Source organism: Mesoplodon densirostris, chromosome 1, assembly GCF_025265405.1.
Source record: "Mesoplodon densirostris isolate mMesDen1 chromosome 1, mMesDen1 primary haplotype, whole genome shotgun sequence".
In the NCBI taxonomy this organism is placed as follows: domain Eukaryota; kingdom Metazoa; phylum Chordata; class Mammalia; order Artiodactyla; family Ziphiidae; genus Mesoplodon; species Mesoplodon densirostris.
Window position 1 is genome coordinate 30,225,731 of NC_082661.1, and position 25,408 is coordinate 30,251,138.

A 25,408-nucleotide genomic window follows, 5' to 3' on the forward strand; every position below is an offset into this window, starting at 1 on the left:
AGTGAGACAAGGCATTGGGAATAAATCTAGAACTGAATCTGGGGGAAACTGGGCAGTGAAGAAGGAAGCAGAGGTGTGAATTGGCCATTTTCTCTTTTGTCACAATATGGACACAATGCCTCCCTGCCTCCAGTCCTATCACAGGATTTTTTAGAGTTGCACAGAGTATACATTACTGGTAAGAACAGCGGTACTATGGCTTTATCTTTCATATTTTATTTATTTATAATACATGATTTACAAATGACATATCATAAATATATGTAGCATAATTATATATTAACCATCCAAACACAGACGGGAAGCATAATAGAACTAGTTTTTCTACAAGCACCCATATTCTTGTACATCTAAACAGTATCCCCTCTGTGTAGTGTAGTCCATATATACTGCTATTGCTCAAAGTTTTCCGAAAACCCTCTTTTGGAATGGCCTTAAAAACATGTTAGACCCATGTAGGAGGCCATCTTTTTATAGCTGTTCTCCGTTAATATTATTCAGTCCATTCACCCACCTACTTTGCTGGACCTAATACAAGTACCATTTTTAAAAATTAAATTTACTTTCAAAGGACAAAGATTTGGCATCATTGAGGATATTCAAAATAATGAGATGCCTCCTCTAAAAACAATTCCAAGAGAAGAATTCCAAGAATATTTTGAACAATGGTAGCATTGTGATCATAGATGGGGTGATCTACTTCAGGGAAAACGATTACTTGGGAGTCATTATTTTGGTATCTCTTTGAAAAACCAGACCAAATCTCGACTGATAAAGTAGCCTTTTTGAACTTGTTGAGAGGGAGGGAATTTGGTGGGCCAGGGGGTCTAATGTGAGTGATACGACAGTATTGTGAGTCAGATTCACCTACCCAGAGACTGGTTGTTGGTTAGTGGCTGTGTCAGTCTGGAACTCTGTCCACATTTTTATTACTAGCTTGATATGCTTTTCAAACTTGCAGATGACACATTCCTGCAAGGTAGGGTTAGTTGATGGAGTAGAAGACAGATGCAAAATCAAAATATCTTATAAAGTCTCATTTGTTGTCTGACTTTTTTTTTTTTTTTGCGGTACGCGGGCCTCCCACTGTTGTGGCCTCTCCCGTTGTGGAGCACAGGCTCCAGACGCACAGGTTCAGCGGCCATGGCTCACGGGCACAGCCACTCCGCGGCATGTGGGATCTTCCTGGACCGGGGCACGAACCCATGTCCCCTGCATCGGCAGGCGGACTCCCAACCACTGCGCCACCAGGGAAGCCCCTGTTGTCTGACTTTTGATCTAGTAATTTTACATCTAGAAAAAGTTTTCCTAAGGAAGCACTAATGAATATGTGTAAAGTATAAGAACATTAATTACAATGTTTATATTAGCAAATAGTCAAAAGCAACACAAATAGTTAATAAATTACACATAGAAAGGAATATTGTCTAGCCACTAAAATTGTGTTGTAAATGGCTCAAATATATGAAAAATGCCCAGTTGCATCCACGATAAGAGAAATGCAACTTTGAACTACCCTGAGAGTACCTTTGTACTCTTAAATTGGCAAAAATTCACTCAGTGGCTGTGGCTGTGGGGAAGCAGACACTCTTGTACCCTGATGGCAGTGATGTACACTGATAACACCCCTGCCCTATAGCAGCGATGTACACTGATAACAGCCCTATAAAAAAGCCAATGTGGATATATCTGTCAAAACTACAAATATACAAAGTATGCTTAAAAGTAATATATTTGCATTTAAACTTTTCATTGATTGCCACCAGTATTCTTCCAATTAGTTGTTTTAACCATATTTGTCCTACAACCATGTGTTGTAAAATGAAAATCAGTTGAAAGTAGTAAACTAACGTATACCCTCAAAAACAACAACAAAATTACACATACACGTACTTCTCAACCTACTCTTCCATTTTCAACCCTGCCTCTTACAGCTATATTTACATACATGTAAGATGACATATGTACAAGGTTTACTGAAGTATTATTTTCTAATAGCCAAAGATTAGAAACAACTCAAATGTCCATCAACAGGAGACTCGCAAAACAAATTATAGTACATTTATCAGTTATGCAGCTCTAAAAAGAACAAAGACAGTCTGTGTGCACAGACTTAAATAGTTAATGATGATGAAAGATATTCATAATATATATTTAATAAGTGGAAAAAAGCATGTTGAAAATTCTATATAAAAAATGATACAATTTATAAAAGAATATACTCATGTAAAATAAAGTTTAAAAAGCTGTACACCAAAATTTTCATACTCCTTATCTCTGAGTGCTGGAATTACATGTTAATCATAATGTTTATTATTTTCTTTCTGAGCTTTTCTAAATTTTCTACAATCAACATGTGTTGTTCAGTAAACAATATCAACCACCCTAAAAAAGTTATTTAACAAAAAAGTCAGGGATTAATGTTGAGCAGAAATCAATAAGATAAAGAAGAATTACTTAAAAAATTTGTTTCACAGTCACTTGCCAAAGTATAGGCTTATTGGAGACCTAAACAGTCCAGCAGAAGCAAATTCCTGTCAGGAATCCTGCTCAGAGAAGTCACTGGCTTGGATGCAAGCCAAAGCAGCTGCCCTCTCAAGCTATAATCTCAAAATGATTATAGGATAGTATAGGAAAAAAAATCAGTGATAGGATAACTCAAAGTAGACTAAAAATACTTTTAGCATAGAAGAAATGCTTAGAAATTTGCTATAATCAAGATTAAAAATTATGAAACAGGTAAACTTAGATCCATAAAAGTGTGAAGCAGAGGAAGTGAGTGGTAGGAACAGTCAAAATGGTAAACACTGGCTGATGTCAAAAAACAGCAAGAGGACAAAGATGTGTTTAAACTTGTTGTTCGATGATTGTGTAACCAGTTGTTGGAATCTTCAGTCACAGGTGTTTCCTCGCCATTTGTCTCATTTCTGTTCTTACAGGACAAGAGGAGGAGGTGGGCCTCCCTCCACCCTCCTCTCTCTCCATGTTTATGTTTGAAGGTGCAGCGTTCATGTGAAGTAGCACCGAACCCTTTTCTTGGGGAGATGCAGAAGGAAGGCGATTACCGGGCCAGTGGTCGTAGAGACCTCAGTGCCCTAGTGATATTGACATAGCATTTGTAAGCTATTTTTAATTTGTGGAGTGCTTTTGCGTGCACTCTCTCCCTTGATCAGGCTCTTTGATGTCCCAGTTTTATTTCAGCATTCTACTTTTTGGAGGTCACATATTTAAGAACTATAATTTCCATAAGGATAGGAAACTGTCCTTCTGCCTTCCCAGCACCTAGCCCGGTGCCTGGCCCAAAGCAGGCAGTCAGTAAGTGAATGAACTTCAGTTTCCCTCACAGTTCTGTTTTGATTGGAAGGTGGTAGAACTCTCCCTGTTCACAGCTCCGAATTCTTCCTTGGACGAAGCCTAAGACTCCTCCATTGTATGTCTCTTTTCCGTGTCCCAGCTTATCGCACGGATGATAGCCAGCCCTGGGTTTTGCCAGTCGTGAGGAAGGTGGAGCAGAGGATTGCTAATGACAGCAACCTAAACCACGAGTACCTGCCCATCCTGGGCCTGGCGGAGTTCCGGACCCGTGCTTCCCGCCTGGCCCTTGGGGATGACAGCCCAGCTCTGCAGGAGAAGCGGGTGAGTTTTGGGTGAGGATCTATTTTTTTCTAGAAACTGTGAGGGTAAAAAGTGGTTAAAAATTAGGTGTTATGTCTATTGAACTGTCAGTGAATAAGGATTTAAATAGTGTGACCTCAGGGACTTGATAGTGCGAATAACATGCTTTTGTATAAAGCACAGCTTCTTCAGTTGTTCACTTTTGCCCAAGAGATGATCGGATTTCAGCTTCTGGGTTTGAAGCAGTCAATGGAAATGCCAAGCCAAGGGAATTTAATGGAATGATCAAGAGAGTAGGGTCTGGACCCAGGTCTGCCACTACTTTTGACCAAAGGCAAGTCATTTGCCTCTCCAGCCCCTATGTCTCATCTACATGGTAGGGAAAGACTAGTTTATGGTTCATGGTCCCATAAGGAGCATTTGCATAGGGGATCATTCAAGGGGCCTCTAAACTCCCTGAAATTTTATGCAGAATTCTGTGTGTCTGTGTATTTCTGGAGAGAAAGTTCATAACTTTTATCAGATTTTCTGAAGGAACCTATGGCTCCCCAAAGTCCAAGAGCCACTAGTCTAGATGCTCTCTGAAGATCCTGCCAGTTCTAATATTTGATTCTTCTAGCCTTGATCTCAGCTTCTCTTCATTTAAGTGCTTCCTGGTATGTAGTCTGTGTATAACTAGAGATACATGGAAGAGGAATGCATTTGGGGAGAGTCTGTATGTGGCAGAAAGTGGTGTGATAGAGATTATCAGTGTTGTAGGAATTCAGAGAGACTGGCAAAGGCTGGAAATGGGACTAGAGCTGAACCTTGGGGAATGAGACCAGGACACTGATTCTCAACTGTGACTGTATCACCTGGGAGGTTTTAAAAACATTCTAATGGCTGGATCCCATACCAGACCTGTTAAATCAGAATCTTGGAGGGTACCACCTTTCTCTGCCCTTTTATTACCTTTCCCTACAATTCCCTTCCCTTCATGGGTATTTTTTAAAAGCTCCCCATGTGACTGCAAAGTACAGCCAAGGTTGAGAACCACAAAGTACAGAGGAAGAAAAAGGAGGGGTATTTATCTGGAGCAGTTGGAGTCCAGGGACAGAGGTTGGAGGTGAGCAGGTCTAGGTTGTAAAGAGACCTACCTGATTAGGGCTGGGAACATGCTGGATAGATCAGGCAGGCTGATTTTGGCAGCCAGGGCAGGGGAAGCCCCTTGAAGGTTTGCGCAGAGAAGCTACCCAATATAAGAGTGTTTGAAGAAGATAAACCTGGGTGAAGAGCTCAGGTTTTTGCAATAGTCTGATTAGGTATTGTGCAATTTAAACCAACTGCCCTTATTGCTCTGCTAGGCAGTGTCAGCCCCGCTGAGCAGCCTTCATGCATGAAAGAGACCACATCTTGGAGTCACTGATTTATATCCATGCTCTTACCCAGATGCCCTGATAAGCAGAACAGGCAGGGTAAAATGAAGGCTGCACACAGGCACATTCTTATGTATATCAGGAGACCAGGAGGCTCTGGGTGAAGGTCTTGGAACTCAGATCAATGGTTAGGTAAGTAATTAACTTGATGAGGGTTTTTTCTGGATTGGTATAAGAGACTGTAACTGACTTGCCTCTAGGAACTGAAGGAATACGGGTAGAAATGGTAGACTTTAGAGATTATGGGTGGCATTGGGAAGTTGCTCTGAAAATCTAAGGTTTCCACTGAGGGAGAGAGAGAGTCCTGATGAAGTTTGAAAATGGGGAACTTTGGCGACTGGGGGTGATATTCTGAGGCGTTGTTGATAAATTAGTTGGAATGCCATTGCTGACAAATGAAAACAGAGGTTCTGTGTTGGGGAGCTTCTTCCTCTAAGACTATACATTTCTTATATGATGCTTATTAACTATGTTGGCAGATAGATGCTTGTTTCTCTGCCCAGGAACAAAATGCTCTGTTCCCCATTTTGATCGCTTAATACTGAGGTTTGGGGCTATTGCTTGTGGCATAGAGCCCTTCCTCTTAGTCTAGTTCATCCTGTGTTATGTTTTTGATCATAGAACAAATTTAAATGGCAGTCTGTAAATATTTGAAGACTTTTACTTTTTACTTTGTGTGTGTGTGTGTGTGTGTGTGTGTGTGTGTGTAATGGTTTAGGATACCCTCTTGGCATCTACAACACCCTAGCTACCAGTTGATACTGAGCTCTGAGCACTTGCTCTTTCCCTGGACCATCCCCAGGTGACTATCTTAGATCAGCCCACCATCATCTCATTTGGATTCTTATAATAGCCTCTTGCCTCTAGTCTCTTCCCCATTCTAGTACATTCTGCACAGTGCAGCTAGAATGATCTTCCTCAGAAAAAAAAAAAAAGAGCTAATTGTGTCACCTGCTTCCCCTCTCACACACACACAGTAGCTCCTCCATTATCTACAGGGTAGAATGCAGACTCTGACCTGGGCATGCATCATGTTTTGTAGCCAGGTGTCATCCTGTTCTTGCAGTTACTCTTGCTCCCATCCTCTCAGGGTCCTGCCATCCTAAGAGCCTGCTGTTTTCTAGACATGCCGAGCCCTGCCATGACTTGGCACCTTTGCCTCAGCTGTTCCTTCTGCTAGGAATGCCCCCTTCACTTCTCTGACTCCCCAGTCCCCACCTCCAAGTCCTTCAAGGCCTGACCAAGGGTCACTTCCATGCTGAATCCTGAGCTCTCTTAGGCAGAGCTAGTTGTTGGAGTGCTCTGAGTCATCACAGGACTGTGCATCGCTTGGGAAAAGCAGTACTTACTGCGTTTAACGTACAATTTTGTAAGCCTGTCCCTCCCACAAGACCCTAGGTTCCTCCAGGGCAGGGGTGATGGCTTATTTACTTACTTTAAAAAAATTTTTTTTTGTGTGTGTGTATGGTTCTTTTTATTTATTTATTTGCTTGCGCTGGGTCTTAGTTGCGGCCCATGGGCTCCTTAGTTGTGGCACATGAACTCTTAGCTGCGGCATGCATGTGAGATCTAGTTCCCTGACCAGGGATTGAACCTGGGCGCCCTGTACCAGGAGCACGGGGTCCTATCCACTGTGCCACCAGGGAAGTCCCAATGGCTTACTTATTTACCTCATGAATCTTCAGCATTTAGCTCCTAGCCTGGCACCTCAGAGATCTCAGATGTTTTAATTCACTCATTCGTTCAGTCAGCAGATGTGTGCTCACCACTAGGCACTGTTCTAGATGCTGGAGCACAGTGGTGACCAAAACCACTGCCCGGCTTACAGTTTTGTGGGGAGAAACCGACAGTAAACATAATAAATAGGAACATTATATAGTGTATTGAAAGATGATAAATGCTACAAAAACAGAGCAGAGGAAGGCATATTAGGAGTGCTGAGGGTGGGAGTGAGAGTGGATACAGTTTTAACTAGGGTGGTCATGGTAGAAACAGAAATGACATTTGAGCCAAAACTTGAAGGAGGTGAGGCATGAATGAAAGAATGAACCAGAAAATAAACAGTAATCATGTCCTCTCTTAGATTTTTCTTCTCAAGATTTTACATTACCAGGTCCATCAACCATTTTGAGAAGACCTGTTTTCTAGACTCGTCACTGCCGCCTTCTGCTTTTCCATCTTCAGATCTTAGAATCCAGACCAAATGTCCAGTTGTCATCTCCTGCCTGGTAATATTTCAGCTTCTGAAATTACTGAGCCACTGCAGGTAGGAGGGCTTGTGGGGCATGAGATGGCGTCCCAGTTTCCTGCTTGGACCATTGCCTCTGGGAGACTTGGGGCTTTCTCTGTGGCTCTCACCTTGTCAACACTGTCTTCTTCTTCATCTAGTTCAGCCCATGTTTCTTTAGTGCCACATGCCAGATACCACATGAATTGCTAGGAGCACCCAGATCAATGCATCATAGCCTTGGCCACAAGCAGCTTCTAAACAGCTCTCCTGCTCCTCACAGGGAAGTCATTGCATCAGCAAATTGTGATCTTGGACAAGCATTCTAGAGCCCAGCAGGGATTCCTTCAGGCAATTCATGGCTAAATTGGGAATACAGATTGGTGGCATAGCTTTCTGCCAAGTCTTACTGGATTTCTCTTGTTCTGGATACTCCTGTTTAGACACCCAGGTCCAGTTGCCTGGCTCCCTTTGAAGTCTGTATTTATTTCCTTTGCTATTGTGATTTTTTCCCTTCATCCCAAATCCAGGACTTTCTTGAGCTTTAGAGCTATTTGCCAAAAATCAGTTCAGAGAATGACCGAATTGACATATTATTGATTCACCAAAAATTCGTTTCCGCTAGTTGCTGATATAGTTTAGAGTCACTTGTGTTTCACTGAAGCCATCTAGTGTACAATATATTTTTAGAGGGAATGATAATTTCTTGGGAATTTAATATGTCAAGTATCATATCCATCATGAATATAAAGAATTAGTTTCTAGGGCTTCCTTGGTGGCGCGGTGGTTGAGAGTCCGCCTGCCGATGCAGGGGACACGGGTTCGTGCCCCGGTCCGGGAAGATCCCACATGCCACGGAGTGGCTAGGCCTGTGAGCCATGGCCGCTGAGCCTGTGCGTCCAGAGGCTGTGCTCTGCAACGGGAGAGGCCACAACAGTGAGAGGCCCGCGTACCGCAAAAAAAAAAAAAAAGAATTAGTTACTGTTAGTGAAGTGGGTTTATCTCTTCCAAACACATTTTCAATCTAGTCTACTGACTTTCTGACTTCTTTTAGTTAATGAATTTGCTTTTTGGAGTGGGAGAGAAAGGGTGGAGTTAAAAGCTGAGCACAGGAGAGAGCAGACAACAGAAGCAAGAAGAACTACAGTCCTGCAGCCTGTGGAACGAAAACCACATTCACAGAAAGATAGAGAAGATGAAAAGGCAGAGGGCTATGTACCAGATGAAGGGACAAGACAAAACCCCAGAAAAAGAACTAAATGAAATGGAGATAGGCAATCTTCCAGAAAAAGAATTCAGAATAATTATAGTGAAGATGATCCAGGACCTCGGAAAAAGAATGGAGGCAAATATCAAGAAGATGCAAGAAATGTTTAACAAAGATCTAGAAGAATTAAAGAACAAACATCTAGAAGACTTAAAGAACAAACAAACAGAGATGAACAATACAATAACTGAAATGAAAACTACACTAGAAGGAATCAACAGCAGAATAACTGAGGCAGAAGAACGGTTAAGTGACCTGGAAGACAGAATGGTGGAATTCACTGCTGCAGAACAAAATAAAGAAAAAAGAATGAAAAGAAATGAAGACAGCCTAAGAGACCTCTGGGACAACATTAAATGCAACAACATTCACACTATAGGGGTTCCAGAAGGAGAAGAGAGAGAGAAAGGACCAGAGGAAATATTTGAAGAGATTATAGTCAAAAACTTCCCTAACATGGGAAAGGAAATAGCCACCCAAAACCAGGAAGTGCAGAGAGTCCCATACAGGATACACCCAAGTAGAAACACGCCGAGACACATAGTAATCAAATTGACAAAAATTAAAGACAAAGAAAAATTAATAAAAGCAGCAAGGGAAAAATGACTAATACCATACAAGGGAACTCCCATAAGGTTAACAGCTGATTTCTCAGGAGAAACTCTACAAGCCAGAAGGGAGTGGCATGATATACTTAAAGTGATGAAAGGGAAGAACCTACAACCAAGATTACTCTACCCAGCAAGGATCTCATTCAGATTCAATGGAGAAATCAAAAGCTTTACAGACAAACAAAAACTAAGAGAATTCAGTACCACCAAACCAGCCCTACAACAAATGCTAAAGGAACTTCTCTAAGTGGGAAACACAAGAGAAGAAAAGGACCTACAAAAATAAACCCAAAACAATTAAGAAAATGGTCATAGTAACACACATATCAATAATTACCCTAAACGTGAATGGATTAAATGCTCCAACCAAAAGATACAGGCTTGCTGAATGGATACAAACACAAGACCCATATATATGCTTTCTACAAGAGACCCACTTCAAACCTAGGGACACATACAGACTGAAAGTGAGGGGATGGAAAAAGATATTCCATGTAAATGGAAATAAAAGAAAGCTGGAGTAGCAATACTCATATCAGATAAAATAGACTTTAAAATAAAGAATGTTACAAGAGACAAGGAAGGACACTACATAATGATCAGGGGATCAATCCAAGAAGAAGAAATAACAATTATAAATATATATGCACCCAACATAGGAGCACCGCAGTACATAAGGCAACTGCTAACAACTATAAAAAAGGAAATCGACAGTAACACAATAATAGTGGGGTCTTTAAGACCTCACTTACACCAATGGACAGATCATCCAAAATGAAAATACATAAGGAAACAGAAGATTTAAATGAAACAATAGACCAGATAGATTTAATTGATATTTATAGGACATTCCATCCAAAAAGAGCAGATTACACTTTCTTCTCAAGTGTGCACGGAACATTCTCCAGGAAAGATCACACTTGGGTCAAAAATCAAGCCTCAGTAAATTTAAGAAAATTGAAATCATATCAAGTATCTTTTCTGACCACAACGCTATGAGATTAGAAATGAATTACAAGGAAAAAAATGTAAAAGACACAAACACATGGAGGCTAAACAATATACTACTAACTAACCAAGATATCACTGAAGAAATCAAGAGGAAATCAAAAAATACCTAGAGACAAATGACAATGAAAACACGATGATCCAAAACCTATGGGATGCAGCAAAAGCAGTTCTAAGAGGGAATTTTATAGCTATACAAGCCTACCTCAAGAAACAAGAAAAATCTCAAACAATCTAACCTTACACCTAAGGGAACTAGAGAAAGAAGAACAAATAAAACCCAAAGTTAGCAGAAGGAAAGAAATCATAAAGATCAGAGCAGAAATAAATGAAATAGAAACAAGGAAAACAATAGCAAAGGTCAATAAAACTAAAAACTGGTTCTTTGAGAAGATAAACAAAATTGATAAACCATTAGCCAGACTGATCAAGAAAAAGACAGAGAGGACTCAAATCAATAAAATTTGAAATGAAAGAGAAGTTACAACAGACACCGCAGAAATACAAAGCATCCTAAGAGATTACTACGAGCAACTGTATGCCAATAAAATGGACAACCTGGAAGAAATGGACAAATTCTTAGAAAGGTATAACCTTTCAAGACTGAACCAGGAAGAAATAGATAATATGAACAGACCAGTCACAAGTAATGAAATTGAAACTGTGATTAAAAATCTTGCAACAGGGCTTCCCTGGTGGTGCAGGGGTTGAGAGTCCACCTGCCGATGCAGGGGACACGTGTTCGTGCCCCGAACCGGGAAGATCCCACGTGCCACGGAGCGGCTGGACCTGTGAGCCATGGCCACTGAGCCTGTGCATCTGCAGCCTGTGCTCCGCAACGGGAGAGGCCACAACAGTGAAAGGCCCGCGTACCGCCCCAAAAAAAAAAAAAAAAAAAAAAATCTTGGAACAAACAGAAGTACAGGACCAGATGGCTTCACAGGTGAATTCTTTCAAACATTTAGAGAAGAGCTAACACCCATCCTTCTCTAACTCTTCTGAAAAATTTCGGAGGAAGGAACACTCCCGAACTCATTGTATGAGGCCACCATCACCCTGATACCAAAACCAGACAAAGATACTCCAAGAAAAGAAAATTACAGACCAATATCACTGATGAATATAGATGCAAAAATCCTCAACAAAATACTAGCAAACAGAATCCAACAACACATTAAAAGAATCGTACACCATGACCAAGTGGGATTTATCCCAGGGATGCAAGGATTCTTCAATATACGTAAATCAATCAATGTGATACACTATATTAACAAATTGAAGAATAAAAACCATATGATCATCTCAATAGATGCAGAAAAAACTTTTGACAAAATTCAACACCCATTTATGATAAAAACTTTCCAGAAAGTGGGCATAGAGGGAACCTACCTCAACATAATAAAGGCCATATATGACAAACCCACAGCAAACATCATTCTCAATGATGAAAAACTGAAAGCACTTCCTCTAAGATCAGGAACAAGACAAGGATGTCCACTCTTGCCACTAGTATTCAACATAGTTTTGGAAGTCCTAGCCACGGCAATCAGAGAAGAAAAAGAAATAAAGGAATACAGATTGGAAAAGAAGTAAAACTGTCACTGTTTGCAGATGACATGTTACTGTACATCGAGAATCCTAAAGATGCCATTAGAAAACTACTAGAGCTAATCAGTGAATTTGGTAACGTTTCAGGATACAAAATTAATACACAGAAATCTCTTGCATTCCTATACACTAAAGTTGTAAAATCTGAAAGGGAAATTAAGGAACACACCCGTTTACCATTGCAACAAAAAGAATAAAATACCTAGGAATAAACCTACATAAGGAGACAAAAGACCTGTATGCAGAAAACTATAAGACACTGATGAAAGAAATTAAAGATGATACCAACAGATGGAGAGATATACCATGCTCTTGGATTGGAAGAATCAATATTGTGAAAATGACTATACTACCCAAAGAAGTCTACAGATTCAATGAAATCCCTATCAAATTACCAGTGGCATTTTTTACAGAAGCAGAACAAAAAATCTTACAATCTGTATGGAGACACAAAAGACCCCGAATAGCCAAAGCAGTCTTGAGGGAAAAAAATGGAGCTGGAGGAATCAGACTCTATGACTTCCCACTATACTACAAATCTATACTACAGTAATCAAGACAATATGGTACTGGTACCAAAACAGATATATAGATCAATGGAACAGGATAGAAAGCCCAGAGATAAACCCATGCCCCTATGGTCAACTAATCTATGACAAAGGAGGCAAGGATATACAATGGAGAAAAGACAGCCTCTTTAATAAGTGGTGCTGGGAAAACTGGACAGGGACATGTAAAAGAATGAAATTAGAACACTTCCTAACACCATACACAAAAATAAACTCAAAATGGCTTAGAGACTTAATTGTAAGACCAGACACTATAAAACTCTTGTAGGAGAACATAGGAAGAACACTCTTTGACATAAATCACAGTAAGATCTTTTTTGATCCACCTCCTAGAGTAATGGAAATAAAAACAAAAATAAACAAATGGGACCTAATGAAACTTAAGCGCTTTTGCACAGCAAAGGAAACCATAAACGAAACAAAAAAACAACCCTCAGAACGGGAGAAAATATTTGCAAATGAATCATCGGACAGGGGATTAATCTCCAAAATATATAAACAGCTCATGCAGCTCAATATTAAAAAAATAAACAACCGAACCCAAAAATGGGCAGAAGGCCTAAATAGACATTTCTCCAAAGAAGACATACAGATGGCCAAGAAGCATGAAAAGCTGCTCAACATCACTAATTATTAGAGAAATGCAAATCAAAACTACAATGAGTTATCACCTCACACCAGTTAGAATGGGCATCATCAGAAAATCTACAAACAACAAATGCTGGAGAGGGTGTGAGGAAAGGGAACCCTCTTGCACTGTTGGTGGGAATGTAAATTGATACAGCCACTGTGGAGAACAGTGTGGAGGTTCCTTAAGGAACTACAAATAGAATTACCATATGACCCAGCAATCCCACTACTGGGCATGTACCCTGAGAAAACCATAACTCTAAAAGACACATGCACCCCAATGTTCATTGCAGCACTGTTTACAATAGCCAGGCCATGGAAGCAACCTAAATGCCCATCAACGGACAAATGGATAAAGAAGTCGTGGTACATATATACAATGGAATATACCTCAGCCATAAAAAGGAACGAAATTGGGTCATTTGTAGAGATGTGGATGCATCTAGAGACTGTCATACAGAGTGAAGTAAGTCAGAAAGAGGAAAACGTATATCGTGTATTAACGCATGTATGTGGAACCTAGAAAATGGTACAGATGAACCAGTTTGAAGGGCAGAAATAGAGACACAGATGTAGAGAACAAACATGGACACCAAGGGGGTAAAGTGGCGGGGGGTGGGGGTGGTGGTGGGAAGCATCGTGAGATTGGGATTGACATGTATACTCTGATGTGTATAAAATGGATGACTAATAAGAAAAAAGAATAAATTAATTAAAACAACCCCCTCCACAAAAAAAAAACAAAAAAAAAGCTGAGCACAGGAAATATAAAAACTATGCTTGGGAATGTCTTTACTGATATCCACATGCACCTGTCACATATCCATGATAACTTAAAACCCTGCTTTAAGGGAGACCTTGCTCATTTGTATAGGAAGTATCAGCATTCCTATACAAAGTGCTGAGGTATTTGAAATGTGAAATAATGAATAAGGTTGACATTCAGCTTAGCTGATGACAAATCCATAAAAAATGAATGTACATTTAGGTTACATCACCTTGGTCGAGATTTGCGTAAGGACTCCAGGTAGGTCACAATGTGAAGCCCAAACCTTTAAGGTAATGGGAAGCAACAGGTAAACACTGCTATATTTAAAATAGATAACCAACAAGGACCTACTGTAATAAATGAATGAATGAATGAATGAAGTTATTAAAATAAAAAAAAAATAAAGAAATGGGAAGGGACCAGTGCTCGGGGGGACCACTTTGAAGAACCACATCTGATGCACACTGACCTTTTCCATCCCAGTCCACTGCCTTTGCTCCTCTCTGCAGTGGATGCCATGCTCAGTTCCTCGTTTCCCTGAACGTCAACTTCACTTCTGTTTCACATTTCAGATGATGTTCTTTCACAGATGCTCAGATCTCTGAATATAAATAGAGCAGTGGGGAATAATAGTGATAATTGGTATTATTGCCTAGTTCCTAGCTTACAGGGGACTTCTGCTCGTGATTCAGTGTTCATCATGAAGCTGACTTACTCATCATGGCTGGATCTTATTGTTTTTTTTTCAGTTATTTTTAGGAAGTCTCATTGCTTCTTTTTTTTTTTTTTTTTTTTTTTTTTTTTTGCGGTACGCGGGCCTCTCACTGTTGTGGCCTCTCCCGTTGTGGAGCACAGGCTCCGGACGCACAGGCTCAGCGGCCATGGCTCACGGGCCCAGCTGCTCCGCGGCATGTGGGATCCTCCCGGACCGGGGCACGAACCCGTGTCCCCTGCATCGGCAGGCGGACTCTCAACCACTGCGCCATCAGGGAAGCCCTCATTGCTTCTTTTTTTTACCAAGCATTTATATCAGAAATAGCTATATTTTTTTCTCCTGTTATGATGATCATTTGGGTGATCATTTTCTCTATCTAGCAGCATGACAAATTTTATATTTCTTTTCTCTTTTTTTTTAAAATAGGAGAAAATCAAAGTTTAATAACACATATAAATGGGAGATGTCCAGGAAAACTGACCCACTCCTATATTTGTTAATAATCATGCATTCATGGGATGACTAACTTGACCAAGGGAGTATTTTTAAATGCACTATGGGATTCATACTGTTCATTAATATTTAGGAAGTTAGTATCAATATTCATGAAAGAGGTCTCTTTTTTTCTCTTTTTTTTCCCTTTGTCATCTTTTAGCATTGGTGTTGACATTAGTTCTTTTAAAAAAGATTTTGGAAGCTTTTCTTCTTTATCTAGGAAGTTTTTTTTTTTTTTACTTTTTTATTGTGGGAAATTTCAAATATATACAAAAGTAGTTAAAACTGTAATGAACAAACCCCCATGGATCCATCAGCTAGCTTCAACAATGGTCTGTATTTGGTCAGTCTTGTATATTCCCCCACCCTCCCTGCCAAAACTGAATTATTTTATAGCAAATTACAGACATCTAAATATATATTTTAAATTATTAAAAATTTTTCCAAATAATACATGAATACATTCTCCTTATTTTTTTTTTTTTTTTTTTTTTGCGGTATGCGGGCCTCTCACTGTTGTGGCCTCTCCTGTTGTGGAGCACAGGCTCCGGACGCGCAGGCTCAGTGGCCATGGCTCACGGGCCCAGCTGCTCCACGGCATGTGGGATCTTCCTGGACCGGGCCACGAACCCATGTCCCCTGCATCGGCAGGCGGACTCTCAACCACTGCACCACCAGGGAAGCCCCATTCTCCTTATTTTTAAAAAAACAACTTGTAGATTAGGCCAAAGTCCCTTTGACCACTATTCCCACATCCTAGGCCCCGCCCCAGAGGTTGCTGCTCTTATTACATTGGTGTGTGTCCTTCCTTTTCAGTAGACATTCTTCTGTGATCTTTCTTTTTCTCCTTTAGACATATTAAGCAACACGTAATTAATGACATTTCTCTACTGAAAGAGTTATGCTAAAACCTAATTAGAAGTGTGAAGGGGAAAAAGCAAAGATGTTTAGGCAGAACAACAGAAGTAGGGCCTAGTGACTAGATGTAGAGTGAGAAGGCCTGGATTTATGCCCAGCTTTGCCGCTCACCAGCTGCGAATCCCTTGGAGAACCACTTCTCTGAATCAATTTCCTCATGTATAAATTGGGGATGTAGAACTTACTTTACAGGGCTGTGTGAGGGTCAGACAAGAATGTGTGTGAAGGTATTTTGTAAACGGTAAAACGTAGGACTTTTATTATTGCCCAGGTGAGGCCATTTTAAGATGAGAGGAGGCTTCAGGAGAGGAGAGTAGTATTTGCATATCACCTTTGTTCTGTGAGAACATTTCTAAGGGTTAATAAGCCTTTGTTATAGCGATGAGAAAGGGCACTGCAGACTGATGTTGATAGCAAGCTTGGAACATTATTTTACCGGCTTCTGTTGGAGGGCAGTTTTCATCTTGGGATGGGTGCAAAGGGATGGGTTTGCCTTGCAGGGCACACTCTAATGTGCCCGAGGTATGTCCTAGGGCCTAGGTATGTCCTCTACCTCTGTGTTCAGAGGGACACTCCTTTGGGGGTCAGACTTCCAGACTTACTGGGTTAAGACCTGACCTTTCTGCTGAGTAGCTGTTAACTCTGAGCAAGGCGCTTCACTTCTTAGCCTTAGTTTCCTCATTTGTAAACATGGGCAAATAATACTTTTTCATGTAGTTATGACATTTTATAGAGATTACACATTTAAGGAAGTGCTAATCATTACCATATTTTCCCTAATATTATCTGACCTCACCATTAACTAACCAGTGACCCTGCTTCTTCTCTTTCAGGTAGGAGGTGTACAGTGTTTGGGGGGAACAGGTGCACTTCGAATTGGAGCTGAGTTCTTAGCGCGATGGTACAATGGAACAAACAACAAGGACACGCCCGTCTATGTATCCTCACCAACGTGGGGTGAGTCCTGTAGCTGTAGCGAGAGGAGAAACAGAGAAGCCAGGGGAATTCTCACATACTGTGAGACAGCTGTATTGATGGGGTCCTGTGGAGGCACATAGCCCAGACTCTGGGGAGTGCGTGTGTTTTGGGAGGGCTGGTGGTAGCAGAGGAAGCCTTCCTGGAAGAAGTGGTTTCCGTGTTTAGACTTGAAGGATGAGGATGGGTCGGGTGCTGGCAGGGAAGGAATTATCCTCATGAGTCTCACTGCTTACACTGAAAATGTAACCCAGCCCTGGATCAACTAACATGAGAATGGCTTGAGCAGTGGGTTATGGCAGTACATGGGTAACCTGATGCTTAAATTCAGATTGGGACTCCTTTATCCCAAGACTCTTGGTGAACTTGTGTTTTAGTATATATTGAGCCTTCCCAGAGGAGGGAGGTCCCACTGTAGTAGGATGTAAGTCAGCATGACTAGACTGGTCAAACTTGTTCCTGGTCACAATCATTCCTCTCAATCTTAACCCCTCACCTCCATGTCACCCAGTGGGTGTTGAGCCTGTGAGGGCCCTGGAAGCTGCCTTGAGTCCCTTCTGTTCATGCCTCCTTGTCTTTCCTTGTGTTTGTAAAACATTTAACGTTTTATCCCTTTGTTTGCAGAGAATCATAATGGTGTCTTTATTGCCGCTGGATTTAAAGAAATTCGGTCTTATCACTATTGGGATGCAGCGAAGAGAGGACTAGACCTCCAGGGTTTTCTGAATGATCTGGAGGTGGGTTATTAGAAGAAAAAGTAGACAGAATGCTATGACGTCAAGAAGAGCAGGGAAAAGTCTTTGGATCAGTTGATAAGTGAGAGAGTCTGAGACACCCTACTCAGACCAGATGGTGGTTTCTGAAATGGCACGTAAGGAGGGAGTACCTGCCCTCTGTGCCCCTGACTCTGCCCCCTATGTCCCTGCTGGTGTCAGAACTTACATACCTTCCTTCTCCCCAGAAAGCTCCCGAGTTCTCCATCTTTGTCCTCCACGCCTGTGCACACAACCCGACTGGGACTGACCCAACTCCGGAGCAGTGGAAGCAGATTGCCTCTGTCATGAAGGTAACTGTCTTTTCAGAGCATCTCTTAAAATAGTGTGTATTAATATTTGATGTATTCAACAGCAGTACCTATTTATGGAAGAATTTCGAAAAATGGAGAAAAGCCTAAAGAAAAAAATAAGTACTAACTATAAATTCTATTACCTAAAGAAAGGTACTGTTAACATTTTGATATACAGAATGTCAGGCTCTTTTCTTTTTAAATTTTTTTTTTAGTGTAGTTATACATGACATGCATGGCTATGTCACATTACAGATTGATTAAATCAGTTGATGGCCATTTCGTGCCCAGGTTTCTTACTCTTGTGAACAATATATGTATTAAACCTCCTTTTTATTATTTCTTTGGGATAACTTTCTACACTGGAATTTCTAGCTCAAGGTGTATATATTCTTCATTAACATGTTTAAAGAATACTTCTTGATAAACTATTATGTACCAGGTGCCATAGGGGGACAATAGTGAACAAAGCAGAGGTGGTTCTGCCCTCAGAGCATACAGCCTGTTTGGGGACACAGCCACGTACTATGAGACAGCTGTGTTGATGGGGTCCTATGGAGGCACATAGCCCAGACTCTGGGGAGTGCGTGCATTTTGGGAGGGGTGGTGGTAGCAGAGGAAGCCTTCCTGGAAGAAGTGGTTTCCGTGTTTAGACTTGAAGGATGAGGATGGGTCGGGGCTGGCAGGGAAGGAATGTTTCCTGCAGAGGTAAGAGCACCATCAAAAGCCTAAGGCAGAGGTAATGGTCCATATGAGGAAGTAAAAGTAATTCTTGGTATGGGCTGGAGTTCCAGGGGAGGGGGCGAGTGAGTGATGAGGCTAGAGAGGTAAATGGGGGCCAGGTCCTGTGCTGAAGCCTCGGACTTTATTCTGAGGGCAGTGGGGAGCCCCTGGAAATCTTTGATGTCATGGAGTGACATGATCAGATGTGCCCTGTTGGCAAAGCAGCATCGTGACACTCTAGGACAATATACTTAAAAAAATAAGGTTTACCGAAGTTGTTAGATTTGTTAGTTGGTATTTAGGTGAACAGAGAAACAGATGTAAAGTGGAGTTGGATGCAGAAAGGGAAGAGGTAGGAGAAACGGACAGGGTGAGACATTCCTTCCAGGCACCAGTTGGGGAAGGAAGGCCAGTGTCTGAGGTTGGTTCCAGGAGGATTTCCTGCCCTGACTCACTTTCCTTCCTCGCAGCGCCGGTTTCTGTTCCCCTTCTTTGACTCAGCCTATCAGGGCTTCGCATCTGGCAACCTGGAGAAAGACGCCTGGGCCATTCGCTATTTTGTGTCTGAAGGGTTCGAGCTCTTCTGTGCCCAGTCCTTCTCCAAGAACTTCGGGCTCTACAGTGAGTGCTCTCATGAGTTACAGCCCAGCTGCCCCAGCCTCGCCGCCCCCGGAGCCCCAAGGCTGATTCTCCTCCTTCCTTTTAGATGAGCGAGTGGGGAATCTGACCGTGGTTGCGAAAGAACCTGATAGCATCCTCCGGGTCCTTTCCCAGATGGAGAAGATAGTGCGAATTACGTGGTCCAATCCCCCTGCTCAGGGAGCACGAATCGTGGCCCATACTCTCTCTGACCCTGAGCTTTTTAATGAATGGTAAGGGGCTCAATGCCAGATGGCAAAGTGTGGGGATGCAGAACAGCGATTGTCCCATTACATTTAACTGTCTCTTTTATGCTGGCAGAGGCAGGACAAAAATACTTGAACCTCTTTTGAGTGTCAGTTATTATTTCTGTAAAATAGAGCTGACACTTAACACACATGTGTAACAGAGCACTGGGAACATAGGAAGGAGGCCCTTAGTGAATGGGAGTTTCCCCACTCTCCCACCACCCAGGCTTCCTCCCCTTAAAGTTGGGAAATACAGGGAGGAATTTCTGATAGAATAGAATATCTAACTTCAAGTCAGTGCAACAATTTTGGGGCTCTTCATTCTTATCTAATTTATATATATTTTGTCTTATTTTGAAACAGTAATTTTTTTGTAGTAGCTAAATCTGCAATCTCTACTTAATTACACCTGATAAAATATATTATCCTGTCTCAAGCAGCACCTAGCTGAAGAACATATATTATCCTGTCTCAAGCAGCACCTAGCTGAAGTCTGAGTTAAAACATAAGTGGTATTACAGCCAGTATACCTAAGACTAGCCATAAACTCCATCAGTAAATAAAGTCCCTTCCTTCTGCCTAGTAAGTCTATCTCTGGTCTCCTTATCCACCCATCCAGGCATCCACATACCATAATTAGGCAGGTTGTGATCATGTTTTCAGCTTACAGATTAAATTACATTAAAAAAATTTTTATGTTTTCGTGTACCATCTCTCCTGTGTGGATTGGTATTCATATTGCTGTCTACTCAGGACAGGTAATGTGAAGACAATGGCTGACCGCATTCTGACTATGAGATCTGAGCTCAGGGCACGATTAGAAGCCCTCAAGACCCCTGGAACCTGGAACCATATCACGGAGCAGATTGGAATGTTCAGTTTCACCGGGTTGAACTGTAAGTGGCCCCACCACCTCAAATGCTCACTGTTGGACACCGCACTCCTCACAGCCAGTGTTCTTGGGCTTGGCTCCTTTAGCTGTTGCCCATTTGGTCAGCTATTACTTTGGACCAGAACAAGTTAGATTTTCTCAGTGTGTCCCACTCATCTCCTGGACCGCTTGGGTCTCAGAAGAGCATTGTTGTGGTCTACCCTGCAGAACATAACTCAGATATTTTCATTTTTATGGGCTTGGGAAGTGGCTCAGAGCCAGCTGGGAAGTAACAGGATTTGTACCTTGGAGGCTTGATTTATGAAACATCTTTTATAAATGCTTAGGCACCTTTTGGCTTTTCCTTAACCTTAAGTATAAATATTACATATGATTATCGAAGGACCTAATTTCTTAACAGGTCTTTCCTAGTCTCCAAGCATTGCCTAGGTTACAACATTCTCTTTTCACTTCATAAATAAGAATTTAGATTGGTAGTTGGAATTAAAAGTCAGTTGACAGTCTAGCAGGCAGCCATGCATGATCTTGGTCAGCCGTCAGTAGGGTGTATCAGTGATTGGCCATCCCGTCTGATGATAGAGGACTCATTCATTTAATAAGTAATTCCCGAGCACCTCAAGCCAAGCCACTGGTTGCGTGGTGCAGATATGACCTCCCTGTGGAGCTTGTGTCTGAGTGGCTCAGGGGACAGATTTGTGCCTTTGGGTAGTCAGTAGAACCTCAGAGGTACTGGGAGGTACTGTAAACCAGGGCCATCGGACTGCCTGTTTGAAATGGGCTCAGAAAAAAGCCAAAAGAAAGGTGGTGAAGATTGTATATTGCAGACTCACTGAAACACTTTGGGGTAAAATGAGGCTAACCAAGAGAGTAAACGGATAGCTCAGTTAGCCTTTGGTGTCCTCACAGTTCTGGAATGGGGAATTAGTTCACTTAATTAAGGAAAATCATCCTTATACAATTTTTAAGATATTAAGTGTAATCGAAATAATGTTTAGTGGTAATATTCTTTTTTTCCCCTAGCCACATTTCTTTTTTAAAAAAATAAATTTATTTATTTATTCATTTATTTAATTTTTGGCTGCATTGGGTCTTCTCTGCTGCATGTGGATTTTCTCTAGTTGCTGAGAGCAGGGGCTACTCTTCGTTGCAGTGCACAGGCTTTTTGTTGTGGTGGCTTCTCTTATTGCAGAGCAGGGGCTCTAGGCATGCGGGCTTCAGCAATTGTGGCACACAGGCTGTAGTAGTTGTGGCTTATGGGCTCTAGAGCACAGGCTCAGTAGTTGTGGCACACGGGCTTAGCTGCTCTGTGGCATGTGGGATCTTCCTGGACCAGGGCTTGAACCCATGTCCCGTGCATTGGCAGGTGGATTCTTAACCACTGTGCCACCAGGGAAGCCCTCTTTTTTTTTTAAATTTATTTTTTTATGCAGCAGGTTCTTATTAGTTATCTATTTTATACATATTAGTGTATACATGTCAATCCCAATCTCCCAATTCATCCCACCACCACCACCCCGCCACTTTCCCCACTTGGTGTCCATATGTTTGTTCTCTACATCTGTGTCTCTATTTCTGCCTTGCAAACCGGTTCATCTGTACCATTTTTCTAGATTCCACATATATGTGTTAATATACGATACTTGTTTTTCTCTTTCTGACTTACTTCACTCTGTATGACAGTCTCTATGTCCACCCACATCTCTACAAATGACCCAATTTCATTCCTTTTTATGGCTGAGTAATATTCCATTGTATATATGTACCACATCTTTATCCATTTGTCTGTATGGGCATTTAGCTTGCTTCCATGACCTGGCTATTGTAAAGAGTGCTGCAATGAACACTGGGGTGCATGTGAGTAGTAATATTCTAAAAGCTCACAAGGTGGGGATGTCTTCCCATGAAGTATCCATATTGTCCCACTCTCCAGAGTAGGAAATTAGTTTTATTATGAATTGAAAAATGGTGAGAATAGACCTGGGCTTATAACATAAAGTTATACTTTTAGAACTTGGCATTATTTACCCTTTTTAAAAACAGGGTTTGTTTTTTTTCCTCCCGACATTTTATTAGGAAAAATTTTAAACATGCAGAAAAGTTAGAGGAATTGGACCCCATGTGCCCGCCACATAGTTTGTACAATTCTCATGTTGTGGTACTTCCTTTTCTACATTTTATCTATCAGAACAGGGGCTTTCATCCTGAAATGTCTTTAAAATTGGGTATGCATATATTGGCCTTTTTCTAGGGGAAGAGTCCTTAACTTTTACTAGCTTCTCAACTGTGATACTCCCTTTCCCCATAAAAGTAGAGAAGTTTCATTTCTATTTAAGAAGACGGGGCGGGAGCCATGTAACCACAACATCTACCTCTGGGGCATAGGCTTTACAAGGTGCCGTGCCTGTGGCTCTGTTAATGTGTGAGGTTAGGGGCTATCTCCTTGGATGGCTGTAATTCACATAGTTAAAGCTGGTCAGGGCTACTGTGAAGGTGGCTTTGTTTGGAGGGGCCCAAAGGTAGCACTGAGTACAGGGTCTAGGTTTTTCACTTCCATACAGAGGCAGTATAGTATCCTGGCTAAGAGCTGAGAGCCGGGAGTTATACTGCCCACCTTAAAATTCCAGATTCACAGCTGACTAGCTGTATGACCTTGGGAAGGTCATTTAACTTCCATCTATGCCATCTGTAAAATGGGGGCGATAAGGTTATTATCAAGATTAACTGAGCTAATATAAAGTGCTTAGAACACTGCCTGGCACATAGTGTTTGCTCCTCTGATGATTATGATTTTATTACTGTCTTAGTCTGCTTGGGCTGCTATAACAAAATGCCATAGACGGGGTGGCTTAAACAACAGAAATTTATTCCTCACAGTTCTGGAGGCTAGGAAGTCTGAGATCAGGGTGCCAGCATCAACAGGTTCTGCTCGGGTTTCTCTTCCTAGCTTGCAGGTGGCTGTCTTCTTGCTGTATCCTCACATGAAGGGAGGAGGTGAGGGGGAGAGAGAGAGAGAGAGCTCATGCATGAGCAAGCTCTTTGGTCTCCTCTTATGAGGTCACTACTCCCATCATGCATGCTTACCCTCATGACCTCATCTAAACCTAATTACCAGCCAAAGGCTCCACCTCCTAATACCATCGCAATGGGGCTTAGGGTTTCAAAGTATGAATTTTGGAGGGACACAAACATTCAGTCCATGACAATTATTATTATCCTGATCCCTCAAATTGATGGTGCCTTAAGGGTGCTAATTACTTAGGGGAAAAAATCAGCTAAAATTCTCTCATGGCTTTGCAATAAAGCAAAAAAAAGCTCTAGAGATTGTGGCAGAAGGGAAGTACAGGCAATCCCTTCCCATTTCATACAGCAGCGTTTCTGCAAACTCATGGGAAAACCCTCCTGTGTGTGTGTGTGTGAATGAGAGCTGAGATGCACCAGGCCCAAGAGGTCTCTGCAGTGTTCAGCCTGCGGGTTCACACACACAGCATTTATCCAGCAGCACTCATCTCAGGGCCTTGTTCAACGTACTGTGAAAATGAAATGTCAAAGGGAAGTTGCTTTGGGTGCTCAGGGTTAAGCAAATATAGGTGAAGGAAGAGATAAACGAAGCACTTCTTAACCAGTTTTTCATATCAATGGATTGTTCTTAAGTCTGTGGGTTTGGTTGAGTGGATAGGGTGTCCCAGTGAACATAACCTCCAAGGTTTGGTTGGGAGGTAGTCCCAGATTAAAATTCCCATCAGGAAGAACCATGTTAAACTTTCTGGGGGGCTTCCCTGGTGGCGCAGTGGTTGAGAGTCTGCCTGCCGATGCAGGGGACACGGGTTCGTGCCCTGGTCTGGGAAGATCCCACATGCCATGGAGCGGCTGGGCCCGTGAGCCATGGCCGCTGAGCCTGCGCGCCTGGAGCCTGTGCTCCGCAACGGGAGAGGCCACAACAGTGAGAGGCCCGCGTACCGCCAAAAAAAAAAAAAAAGAAACAAAAAACTTTCTGGGATTAGGAAGTTAGCTCATAAGAGTAGTTTCCAGAATCTGTTGAGCGTATTTCTCACTGCGTCAGGTGGACAAAATTGCTCCTATTGTTTTGCTCATCTGTGTTAGGGGGAAGAAAGGAAATTGTCATTGTAATGGACTCTCTGGACCTCCATTACTTAAAGGATTCCTACTGCTCTGATTATGTATCTCTTTTGGTTTTCAACAGCCAAGCAGGTTGAGTATCTGGTCAATGAAAAGCACATCTATCTGCTGCCAAGTGGTCGGATCAACATGTGTGGCTTAACCACCAAAAACCTAGATTATGTGGCCAGCTCCATCCATGAAGCAGTCACCAAAATCCAGTGAAGAAACACCACCCAAGCAAGCACCACCAAAGCGGTCCTCTGTCTCGTGTATTCCCTGCCTGCACAAACCTGGTTGTATACATCACAACTAGATTAGAGACTACTGAGGGACAGAAGAGCTGCTCTGGTGAGGTGGTTTCTGTTTAAGCTGGCCCCACGGGAAGAGAACATCTCTTGAAAGGAAATGGGGATCTGGGATTAGAGCCCTTTTGGAGGCCAGAGCAAATTAAGGCTTTTATTTGAGAAGAATAAAAAGGTACTTTACTTTGATGATGAAATGTAGATGTCTTGCCCCCTCGCTGGAAGCAGGAGTATTGCCCATGTCACTCATGTGCTCCTGTGTGTTGCTTTACTCTGTACAAAGCCAAGTCCCAAAGATCAATTTGTCTGAAGAGCCACGTGTGATTGTGGGTGTCAGCTATGTCATTAAAACTCGTCATCTTGATCCAGAGTGTCTCCCTGCTCTTTCTGCATGGTTGTGTCCCTGTTCCTAAGCTTGAGTTCTTTAGAGTGACCAAGTTAAGAAATACATATCTCACCCACACATTTAACTGACATGAAAGTTTCACAAAACAATACTTACACTTGCTATGTGTAATGCATTCTGATATTTTCTATTCTGTTCTATTCTATTCTATTCTATTCTATTCTATTCCCCTAAAGTAATAAAGTGAAAGT

The 25,408-nt window shown here is 41.8% G+C and overlaps 1 protein-coding gene across 1 annotated transcript in view; it reads left to right on the forward strand.

Annotated features, from left to right (window-relative positions):
• GOT1 (glutamic-oxaloacetic transaminase 1) overlaps positions 1–25,175 on the forward strand; it is a 32,766-nt gene extending 7,591 nt beyond the window's left edge. Inside the window, exons 2-9 of the mRNA XM_060100982.1 lie at positions 3,455–3,636; positions 16,681–16,804; positions 17,447–17,559; positions 17,784–17,888; positions 19,082–19,232; positions 19,318–19,483; positions 20,252–20,394; positions 24,592–25,175. Coding sequence (XP_059956965.1) covers positions 3,455–3,636; positions 16,681–16,804; positions 17,447–17,559; positions 17,784–17,888; positions 19,082–19,232; positions 19,318–19,483; positions 20,252–20,394; positions 24,592–24,731 — 1,124 coding nt within the window. The 3' untranslated portion in view covers positions 24,732–25,175. The remainder of the gene's footprint in view (positions 1–3,454; positions 3,637–16,680; positions 16,805–17,446; positions 17,560–17,783; positions 17,889–19,081; positions 19,233–19,317; positions 19,484–20,251; positions 20,395–24,591) is intronic.
• Positions 25,176–25,408: the final 233 nt, after the last annotated feature.